Source organism: Apodemus sylvaticus, chromosome X (assembly GCF_947179515.1).
Source record: "Apodemus sylvaticus chromosome X, mApoSyl1.1, whole genome shotgun sequence".
Lineage (NCBI taxonomy): Eukaryota > Metazoa > Chordata > Mammalia > Rodentia > Muridae > Apodemus > Apodemus sylvaticus.
The window spans coordinates 46,432,470-46,444,809 of NC_067495.1; the positions used below are offsets into that span (position 1 = coordinate 46,432,470).

Here is a 12,340-nt window from a genome sequence, read left to right on the forward strand (position 1 = left end):
CGCTAAAATTCTGCACTTTAGCTTTCTTTTTATGGTAGATTGTATTTCATAACTCTGAATCAATAGCAAGAAAATTATTCTCAAACACATAGTTTAACAACATACTATATCCTGTGTACATAAATACATACTCAAATAACAGAGTAATACAAACTTAATGGAAAATAAATATACTAGAGTTCAATGACATGCCATATTAAAGCAAGATGGAATTGCTGTATATTAGAAAGCAGCTGGCTAAAGTCAGCAAATACAATGAATGGGTAAAGGTTAAAGGGGGTAAAGATGAAACTCATGGATGTGTGTTAATCTTTCTTGAGAATTTGGGCATAGGAGCCAGGGAGAATCAATGATCAGAAAAAAATGGAAAATAACATATCACAAATATGTTAACATATGGACATATTATTTGATTTGGCAGGATCATCCCATAGAGGGACATACGAAACGATGTCCTCACGGAGATCTTACAAAGCTAACAGACATCAAGTCACAAAATGTAACCAGCTAATATTCTCAATCAGAACCACATTCAAAGAGCAGGGCAGAGACAACTGCAGGGAGATAACAGATGCCACTCGGGTGGTAGTGGCGCACGCCTGTAATCCCAGCACTTGGGAGGCAGAGGCAGGCAGATTTCTGAGTTCGAGGCCAGCCTGGTCTACAGAGTGGGTTCCAGGACAGCCGGAGCTACACAGAGAAATCCTGTCTCGAAAAACCAACCCCCCAAAAAATTTCATTTTAATTTCTTTTATCTAAAGAGAAAGAATCTATATGAGGATCTAAACTTAGACATCTGATATTCTTCTTCTTCTTTGTGTGAAGAAAGTTGTTGGGGTTTTTTAAGGTCTTTAGTGAAGGTCTAGAATACTGCCTAATTTTTCTTTCTCCCTGAATTCCTAAAAACCTAAAATTACCAGAACATCCATGGGTAAATTAATGAAATACCCTTAGGGAATAAGATTTAAGCTAGTGGGATAAATGCAATCTCTACCATCCTGTCCTCATGGGGTATTATTATTCCAATTACCTCACAGAACAAGAAAGACAGAAAGGTTACGAACCAAATTGGCCTCATATAGCTGAAAAAATAAGTTGTATAAAATAACCACATTGCCATAGACCAAAATAGTCTATCTTATGAAATCTGTGAATTTTGGTTTAAGCAAACATTCTTATAGTATACTTCAGAAAAGATTTCTTACCTTGACAAAGTTATTATTTCCTGGAATTCTTTTACTAAGGTTTTCAACAGTAGACTGGGTTCTTAGGTCAAGCCACACTATAGATCAAAACATAATAATATATATGAAGGACTTCATAAAAATGAGAACCTAGTGAAATCACCGTCACAGATAGGAGACTGATTAGTTTCCATAAGCAATTAAAATTTAAAGGACAGAAATTAGAAGATTAGAAATGAATGGACAATCTGTTAGAAGAAATATATATTTACAAAGGAGAATTGAAAGCTTTTATGCAAAATTACAGATCAAAAGTATAAGAACAATACAAACCTTAGGGCTCTTATTTTGATATGAAAAAACAAAAACTATGAAAGAGTATTTGGAGTAGGGATTTTTCTAAACACACATGACTTGGCAGAAGACTTGAAAACTGGGCAGGCTAGCTGGCAGTGCAAAACACTCAGCTCAGGATAAAATGTGTATCTTAGAGACCTTGGGAGAAGACTGTCACAAAGACTAAGGAGAGAACCTGAGTCTTATTCCTGAAGTAATAAAGGAGTCAGTCTCATATATGTGATGTTTATTTAAAGTCTTTCAAAGGATGCAAGATATGAAATCATTAAAAGATATAGAAAATAAAATAAAAAAGAAATCATTAAAAGATTTTGCTTAATTACAACTCATCTCTTTGCTGGATTATATGGGGAAAATTCTTACGAACCACCTTTGTTTTTTTTTTTTTTTTTAACTAAATTTGTTACCTGCTTTCTGATCCCCAAGGAGAAATTATCTCATTTTGATTCATGGCAGAAGCTTGTGAAATAGAAAGCACTATACAATAGATTGCATAAATAACAAACAGAACCAGATTTGCTATCTTTTTTTAAAGATAGGGTCTATTTTATTTAACTTTCATGGCTTTTAATCTTGTAGTGGTAACTTGGTATTTTTAAATGCTAACTATGCTCAGATATCTCCTAAAAAAATCAAGGCCCATAGTCTATTTAAAGGATTCTGGGGGAGGTAATCAAGCTACATTTTTTTTAATGCTGACAGATACCTAGTTTGACTCACTTAACTGTGTTATTGTGTTCTCTTCATTTAAAATCAGTCCTTTCCTGTAGTAAATTTCAATGAATTCTAATTATTTAAATTGCTGTGTGCTTCATTTTGATAGGACTAATTCCCATGAGATTTTAACTGGCCACTTCCAGATACAATACTGATTTTTACAGGTAGAAAAAGCAGCAAGAAAAGGACCCACATTACAGCCAAGAAAATTGGATAGTAAAACCCACAAAAACAGATTGGCCTATTGGTAAGATCTGCATATGGTACCCAGCACCTGTTTACACCAGAAGCATCATCTCAAATTCCCTTTGGGGATCTAGATTTCCAAAATCCTCTGCCACGTACTTTATCTGAGAATTCACCCTACCCCAAGTTCCAGAGTTGGGTATGAACCCTAAATTCTTACACAAGAGATCTTGGCCAAATCACCCAACTGAGATTTATGTTCAGTCTGCAACTGCCATTTCTCTCAGCTGCATTCGGCACTGTGTCCTTTGGGCCTGCTGTTCTCATGAGGGAAGATCTGTCAGTCTGTCATGTCAGGAGCCATCTCATCTGTATTCAGAATGAATCAAAACCTAAACTAAGCTACCAGTGGGTGGCTAGATCTATTAGTAAAATAAAGCACTTTTTTTCCTTCTTAGTTGATTTTTCTATCACAGGATACAAACATTTAGCAATATCAGAGGTGGCAACATCTCCCATACCAAAGGAACAAGAGTCCGCTAATTTTTACAAGGAACAGCCTTATGTGGTGGTGGTGGCAAAAATAGACTTTACTCCCAGACAAGCAACCTTAGCAGATGTTATTGGATTAACAGGCATAATTGGGGAAAATGGAAGGATACAAAGAGAGGTTTTAAATCTGGGCTATGTGTGATGAATGAGAACATCTTAATCCTTAGCGCTCTGAATTACCATGAGCTATGAGTTTAAAACTCAATGTAGTGAGTTTTGATTATTACTTCAAACAATTAAATAGGATACATTAGGGTAGCAAATATTAGAGTTCATTGTACTTAGTAGGATAAAGGTAGATTTGAGAAACATTTGTTTCAGTTATATGGGTTTGTTGAATTATGACATAAAATACATTTCATAATAGATTAGAAATTCATTGACTTGGCTCTCGAGCCTCGTTTGATCATGTAAGCCTCCTACACCTAGTGTTCTCCCTCTTTCTCCCCTCCTTCCTCCCCACCACCCTGCCCTCTCACTGAAGGGTGGGCAAAAATGAACAGGAAGCTTTAGAGATGTCATGCAAGTGTTCTTTCACTGGCTTTACATCAGCAGTCCCTAGTGACTCACATCTTACCGGGCGCAACACTTCTCTGGAAGCTGAAAGCGGGGACCCCACACTCCACAATTCTGGGACAGGAGATCCATGAATAGGACACACAGATTTGTCTTAAAATAAGTGTCTTCCTTTCCAGAAACCACTACTAGAATTCCACAGCAGTGCTTTCTTAGGAAGCATAAAGAAACCACCTAGAAAACTTTGAATTTATGTAACCATAGCCTCCCTGGCAAGACTCTGGTTCAAGTCTAGGCCAGGGTTGAGCCTGTGTACTTTTGTGAGCATTCCAAGTTATCCAACAGAATACTAATATGTGAGTATGTCTTTTATAGGGCATGCTCTCTACAGCAGTAATGTGTTCAATTACTTAACTCAAAACCAAACCAAACACTGTCAATAAGGTAGCACTAGGAGTCGCAGTGGTCCTGTGACTTTATTGCTCTTCAGCCAAGACAAGTTAACCAGACTTGTAGTTCTGCTTGACTACAGTGGTATCCATCCCCAGAACTAAATCCTCTCCACAAAGAATCAAAACACTTAATGTAAAATCATGAAACCGAAGTTCTAAGTTTGGCCTCGCTACCATCAAGCTTTGTGATTTATGAAATGTTTTAACCCTTCTTGATCTGAATTCCCTAAATATAAAATAAAGGTGCTGGAGTAGATGGCATCTAAAGTCCTTTCCTTCAACTCTTCTAGGACTTCAGAAGGCTGCCATGATATTTACTTTGTGCAATCAACAAGGAGTTCATGGCAATTAGAGTGCACAGAGTGAATTAGTACAAATTGCAAAGGAGAAGATGTCAGTGGTTGATACACTACCAAACAATTTGCAAAGGTTCAAAATTAATTGAATTAAGAACAAAAACAATTAGGAAGCTACAGTTACAGAAGCTAAGATGACAGAATTAGATTTGCGGAATAAGACACCAAAAGCCAAAGAGAAGATCCCGAACTGGAGGACTGAGCCCCTTGGGTAGGTAATTTCTGAGATTGAAAGAAGGGAAAGATCCAGATCTGGCGGCAGCAGTCAATTTCCCCCAACAGGTCTGAGTTGGAAGGCTGGAGGGGAGCCAGAGCCAGAGCACCAGTACCTGAGGAAGCACCAGCAGCTGGAACTGAAGAGCCAGAGGGGACAACGGCAACTGGAACTGAAGAGCCAGGAGAAACTGGAGCAGCTGGAGCATTAGGAGAAATAATGGCAATTCATGCTAGAGGTAGCCAGGTTTAAGGTTGATGTACGCTTGCTTTGAGATGGCAGATATTTGGGCAAGTTCATTAGAATGAATGGTTTTCTACACATGAATGTAGAAAAAGAAGTGGAAGAGACATAGAGTAGAAGGGGAACAAAGAAAGTCCAGTCTGAATGTCTCTTTCACTAGTACTTCCATTTGGATGAAGACCATGTAAGTATGTGTTTCTTGTTCAGAAAGTGTCTTCCCTTCTTGGCAATATATATGCAATCATAATTCAAAAAAAAAAACCCACTGAACTGAAATCATGCATTATATATTATAGGAGCACATCTTCAGGGGATGTTAAAAGGGAATGCTACCAAAGAACATGCTATATAGTTCTTGCCATGGTCATATGCCGCAGGCCATGAAAGAGCTATTTTGGGAAAGCACAATCCCGAGAAAGTACTTTCCTCATTGGGTAGCTGGAAGTAAAATCATTTCCCCAGACAGGAACAGCACTGTCTAAGGACATAGCTTACTGCTAGCCTCCAAGGTTATAAAGTAATACATAGCAGAGAAATAAATTCTAGGGTGTGCAAAATACTATATAGACTCCTTCTAGAAGGTATTAATGACATTTATACCTTCTAGGGACTAAGGACTAAGTAAATTGGAATTCCAATGGTCCAGACGATCCAATGAATAGTTTACAAAAATAATTTGGATGGTGTGAATAAAACCCCATCTAATATATGTGTAGTGCATTTCGTTTTTCCAGATAAAAGAGTTTTACAAATGAAGAAAAATTTAGTTGCCCCAATCTTAACAGACCAGATAGTTAAGTGATATACACAATACAGAAGAAATTATCATATTTAGAAAATATTGGGTCATAAATCTGTACATTTTGGCTAATCATCACTACAGGAAACAAACAAATGTAAGAAACAAAATGGAAAAAAATCCCGGGGGTCTATTTATGTCTGGCTGGCTAAGCACAAATATAGTAAATGTCCTCAGAGACAATTTATCCTGAGCAGTTTGTAGTGTAGTAAGATGAAGAGGAGACTCCCTGTTATCCAACACATCATAATCAAAGACCACCAGAGTTTTACAAAATGCTACCAACTACTTTCCCTTCAATAATATAAGAATTGTAAATGCCAACAGTTAGGCTCTTGATGATAAGAAAGGTAGGAAAATAACAATCTTTCTCTCATGAACTTTCTCTCTCTCTCTCTCTCTCTCTCTCTCTCTCTCTCTCTCTCTCTCTCTCTCTCTCTCTCTCTCTGTGTGTGTGTGTGTGTGTGTGTGTAATAGGCTATGAAATCAACCTTAGCTGTTAGTACATAAAAGCCAAAATGCCAAAGACTTGAGTGTTTGGGAAGCAGTGAAGCAAAGTGATGCTCCTCCTTAGATATTACACTAGCTTTTACCTTATTAATCTCAGAATTAACACACTGATATGGTACATCTAAAAGTGGTTCACATGTACCTATGGGACCCACTGAGCTTTCACACTTGTTTACAACTGGAAAAGATACCAGTAAGCACACAGCCTTATCACAAGTAAGCATAGTCTTTGTCAGGATTCTAGTTGTTCGATTAACCTATGCCTCGGCCACCATTGAATCCCAAGACTCTTGTAACTTATTTTCCCTGTTAGTATTCTAGGAGTAAATATATTCAGTGTTTACCACATACATATAATAAAAAAGAAGGCCACATGGAAGCAATTGTTTTCATTATTTATTACATCTATTCATTCAATATGCGTGTATGTATACATGTGACTGTGTGTACATTGCCCTGGTATGTGTGTGGCGATCATGTGACACTTGCAGTCAGTTTCTCCTTCTACATGTCTATCCCAGGGCTCAAACTCAGGTAATCAGGCTTGATGGCAAGCACTCAATGAGCCATCTCAGGAAATTTTTAAAAAGACACATACAAATGGTTCTTATCACTTGCCTGTTCATAATAAATATTGCCTATCAGTTATATAATTCAGTTAAGTCAAAGCAGGAAATAACAAGAATAGGCTGGAATGACAGAGCTTTACAAGGGGAGGAGGAAAAGGAAGAGGAGTGCTATGAACAGATTTCTTTGTTTTGTCTTGTGTATCCCAGGCTGCCCTCAAAGTCACTGTATAGTTGAGGGTGAACTTGAACTTCCTGACTCCATTCCCTCCACATGCTTGGATCAAAGGTATGTCCCATCATAGACCGAAATATGCTATAGAAAAAAAATCATAGTGAATTCCTAACTCCAAAATTTAAAGAATTAGGATGAGAAACCTTAGGGAAGTGATTTGCTCAGCACCACTGAGTCTTAGAAATGGGATTAGTATGCTTATAAAACCACTGGAAAGACTTTGCTTTCTTACAGTGTGCTCTCTACCATATGAAAACACAAGACAGGCCCTTACCAGGCCCAGTCAACTGGCACCTTGATTTCAGTTTCAAACTTTTAGCCTCTACAACTCTAGGAAGCACAGATCTGCTGAATAAGGTACCAACTCTATGGTATTTTGGCTCTAGCAGTCTGAACTAAGATAGAGAAAATTCAAACTTCACACATCACATCCTGATACAAACAAGCCACAGAAGCTTAACCACAAATCCATAGGGCAATCTAACTCTGTTTCCACTAATCCTATCTGATCTTCCTTTGGAATAAAGCTGTCAAATATTTAATACCAGGATGAAACCCTCAACTGAAACCCACAAGTAAGGATGATAGTTGGCATGCTTTTCTGGATAAAATTAAATTGGAAGAGTCTATCCTTGTAGATTAAGCAAGCTCTTTGTCAAACTGTCTACCCTCTAGTTCTCTTCCTATTTCTTCTTCTAGATCCCAACTTCCTACTCTTAACTTCTGGGACAGAATGGTAAGTGACAGGCCTCCTTGGTTTGTGATATATATAGGGGTCACCATGGAACATGAAACACACAAAGGCATCTAGTCAAGGTTTTACATTTAATTGTACATTCATTTCTATAATGAGGTTATCTATAATAATTTGAAATGATCACATCTGTGTTAGAAACTTTCAAATCTGCATTTAAAGCAATCTAAAGGCAAGCATGGTGGTGTATAGCAGTAAACCATACCAGGCGGAGACAGAGGGAGGATGATCACGAGTTCAAAGTTATCCTTAGCTGCACAGTGGGTTCAAGGGCAGCTTGGTGTGCATAAAACACTGGCTCCAAAACAAGCAAACACACACACAATGAGACAGCTCAATGGACAAAGGCAATTGGCCAGGCCTGACAACTTGTCTTTAACCCTTGGAATCTCCAAGGTAAAAGTAGAAAACTGACTCTAGCCGGTTAGCTTCTTTTCTCCACATGCATGCCATAAAGTGCATCCTTGCTTTCTCCCAAAATTAACTAATAAAAAGATTCCAAAAAAATCTAATTTCTAATTGCCTAGAAAATAGTTTCAATCCAAAGTTTAATATCACATATAAAACAAAACAAAAAAAAACATATTTTCTTCCCTTAATATTATTTAATTAACTTCTTATAAGCTCACTTTTTTTCCTTCATCTCATTTATGAAACAGCATTGGCAGTGTTTGGTAAAAGATGGTGTAATATAGACCTTAAGCACAGTGCTAAGAGGAAAAGAGGCTCTCAGAACAAATCACACCCCCTCGAGCATGGGTGTGGGCTTCTCAGGAAATGGTCACCTCCTTCATCCTTAGGAATCCCCCAGTATAGAAACACACAGTTGGCTCTATCCTCTGACGCTTCTTGGCAATTATGTCAGTAAGTCACTAGCAGTTTCAATTAATAGTGTCACTGCCCAGAAACATCCTGTCCTGTATACATAAACATATTAGATTTACATGATTTTATTTGCTTCTACTTCCTGTTTCATACTCCTTTCATTTTTGAAATTCATTGTTACCCTTCTTTGTAACTTATTATGATTATCATATACTATTTTTTAATTTTTAGTTTTAATAAATTAATAAATATTTATAATAATTTATATATTTATAATATATTTATATATTATTTACAATATACAATATATAACATATATTTTATATATTTGTAATAATAAAATATTAATATTTTTAATACATTTTAATATATTATCTTTTTTTCTCACTTTTTTTGAAACAGAGTTTTCCTTTACTAGCCCTAGGTGATCTAGAACATGCAAATGTAAGGCAGGTTGGCTCCTAACTTGAGGCAATCTTCCTGCCTCAGCCCTGGAACCATGAGGCCTGTGCCATCCTAGCCAGCATGATTTGCATTTTGTCACAGAACTCTTTTAAGGATTATGGATGTAGAACACAATTTTCCTTTTAGGAGGTAGCATTATCATGCAATGCTCTGCAACTGCCATGCGCTGGGGAAGATGCTAGTATCCACCCGGAGATATTTACACCAAAGACCTGAAACCTAAAGGTAAGATTCTTGAGATTTTTTTGCAGTTTGTATGTCCTGATAGAATAGTTAAATCTGTAACAGAAGCAGCTAAAAATCGGATAATTTATCTTAACAAGTTCAAATTTTTTAGTTTAAAGAGTAGATATACAAATAGTTTATAGATAATTTTAAGCACTTGCAACTTTTATTTTTCAGGGTAGAAGGGAGAAAGACCTCTTTTCAATGTCAAAAACACAGTGGCAATCTTTACCCATTTATATGAATACAAAGAATCAGCAGAAAGAGCGAGTAAGTGTGAGAGGAAATTCAATATATGAAAAACTATGATCTAAAAATTTTAAGTATACAACAGCTCATCTTTAAGAGAAGTCTGCTAGACATCTCATCAGATTTATAGAAACCATGAACATATGGTGTTTCAGTCAGGTATCTTAATGTGGCTACCTTCGCAAAGGTAACATGGTCCTGTGCTGGACCTCTCTGCATGAATGACTTACCCACAGCATTGTAGAGTGGCTCTCCAGTTAGCTTGTCCCAGACCACTGTGGTTTCCCTCTGGTTGCTGACACCAATGGCTTTAAAGAAGAAAGAAGGAAAAAAATTAAACATGTAGGCTATTACTTCAGAATAAAAGGAATAACTAAACAATTTTTTAAACTTGCAATTTTCCGAGATAGGCCCTCACTATAATATAGCCTAGAACTCCCTACGTAGTAGACAGACTGGCCTTAAATTCCCAGAGATCCCACGGCGCCACCACATCTGTCTCCAAAATGCTATAAGTACAAGGCATATGCTACCACACCCAGCCTTCCGTCAGGAATATTTTTGGTGGTTATCTGGTTTATTTTCCTCAATTACACCTGGACGAAGTTAACATGCAGTGTAAAGTTTTTAATGTACAGAATCTTTTTCCTTTACTACAAGCACACAATGACGATCCATATCGTTGAGGAAAGACCCCTAGATTGTCTGAAGGGATATAATAACTTCATGAGCTTACAATGAACATTTGGCTATTCTGTACTGAGCAGCAATAAATTCATTAGTTTGTTTAGTTCTTATTCTGTGAAATTTCCCTTCCTATGTGTACACATATGTGCATATCTGCATTTTTAGAAAAAAGCCACAGCCAGGGATGATCGTAAGAATGAATGCCTGTAATCCCAGTGTTTGGGAGGCCGAGTGAGGAGACCACGAGTAAAGGTCAATTGGGGCTACATAGTTCAAGCGCTGTATGAGGCACTTTTATCTGTGAAAAACAAACAAAATACAGGCGGGGAAAGGTGCTTGCCACGTGGGGCTGACTTGAGTTTGATCCTTGGAATCCACGCAGATATAAAGAGAACTATAAAGACTCCACAAAGCTGCCCTCTGAGCTGCACACAAATGCCATGCCATATATAAAACCCCACCCCAAAGACACACAACACACAGCCAGACCTTGTCTTAAGAAAATATTCAGAAGCACTTAGGCTCACCAAAGCCAAATAGCTGGTGTTTAAATTCCAATCCTGGGTGCCCTTGTTTTGTCTTCTTAGAATTTTATTTTGTCTCAAGTGAGGAGACTAAAGTCCGCATCTAACAATAAGTCACTACACATTAAAGCAGATGTCTGGGAGAAATAACTATTGGGTAAATGTGACCCAAGCAGCAATCATCAATCACCATTGAGTACAGAACACAGTGAGAGTCGCAGACAATGAGGCTGAATTGAGCAGGATAAGGGAATTCCTTGTAATCTCAGAGGGCACACCAGCAGGAGTCTAGCAAGGGTGACAACAGTGGAATATTATGAAAGTGATTCTTGTTTCAAAATGAAAACTTCGCAATGTGAAACCGCAGTGAATTCACAGCTAAGAGTCCATTTCCTCCTTGTTAATTTCCCTGTAAATCAGCTGGATGCTCTTTTTAGTCACAATCCAAGTCACATGTCTGTCATCCTGCTGTTTTTTATTGGCTCCACTGACTCACTGAGAATCTAATCTAGAGCTATTTTCATCCAGTTTCTTGGTCTAGGATTCCTCCCGGACCACTCCCTCTTTCTCCTGTATCTTAATTCTATTCCTTCATGCCAAGTGAAAGTAAACTGCTTTCCTCGCAGACAATCAAAGTCCAAAAAATTGCTTTTCAGGATTGCTTTTCAGCCACAGAGATTTTTATTACCATACACAGGCCTCATACAAGACCACTGAGCTTTCCCAGTGTCATGACCACTTGTTTTACCACAAAGTCCTAGTTTTGTTTTAAATTACATTTATTTACATACGTTGGGGGGGGTGTTTGTATGTGAAAGTCGAAGAACAATTTGCAGAAATCAGGTCTCACCTTCCACCATGTAGGGCCTGGGGATTGAACTCAGGTTCCAAGACTAAAGAGCAGGCACCTTTACCCACTGGGTTATCTTACCTGGCCAAATCATTAATTGCTCTTGGTTTTCATTCTTTCTTTTGCAGAAAAACACACTCAGGTATATTAATTCTCTACCATAGTTCACTTTCACCTGCACCACTCAGATGCATATAAATGTTACAAGTACAAGATACACATTTCTTGCCCTAATGGGAATATATTTAGAGATATAATCATTCATATAAATAAAAGCCAATGTGTTGGTCTTACATCGATTGGGTTCAGACTTTACCTAATATGTTTAGGGTCTCTTTTCTCTTCAGTGACTGTTCATAACAAAATTAAACTATTTAAAATCTAATAACCAAAGCCTAGCATGGTGGGGCATGAGTATGGTCCTGGCATATTTTGGAGGCTGGATAGGAGGTTGGTTTGAGGTTTATCTCAATACATAGTAAGTTCCATACCAGTCAGAACTACATAGCCAGATCTTATCGTCTATCTCAAAGACAAACAAACAAACAAAATGCACATTCATAAGTGAACAAAAAGCCTTAACAATTAAGAAAATATACTTAGAAAATTACTATCTAGTCCATATTATGGATGATGTGAATCCTTTCAAAATGAATGGGTGGGAATATGGCTCACTGCTTATGTGTGGGTCCTGCATAGAATCCCCAATGCTGAAATAAGTAAATAACGCTCTATTTTTATCAATGCAATACATTTTGAAATAAAAACAGTAAATATACAGAGAAAAATGATAAAATGCTTTACAAAGAAAGTGTTCTTACTACTACAAGCACTATGAAGGAAGATACATTAAGCCCTTAATACTGAGTATGGT

General features: G+C 37.4%; 1 protein-coding gene across 3 annotated transcripts in view; it reads right to left on the reverse strand.

Moving 5' to 3' along the window:
• The window catches only part of Gk (glycerol kinase), a 65,288-nt gene that overhangs the window by 37,300 nt on the left and 15,648 nt on the right, over positions 1 to 12,340 (reverse strand). For all 3 annotated transcript variants that reach the window (XM_052170967.1, XM_052170968.1, XM_052170969.1), the window contains exons 4-5: positions 9,636 to 9,713; positions 1,206 to 1,282 (exon numbers count right to left, since the gene is read on the reverse strand). In XM_052170967.1, coding sequence (XP_052026927.1) covers positions 1,206 to 1,282; positions 9,636 to 9,713 — 155 coding nt within the window. The remainder of the gene's footprint in view (positions 1 to 1,205; positions 1,283 to 9,635; positions 9,714 to 12,340) is intronic.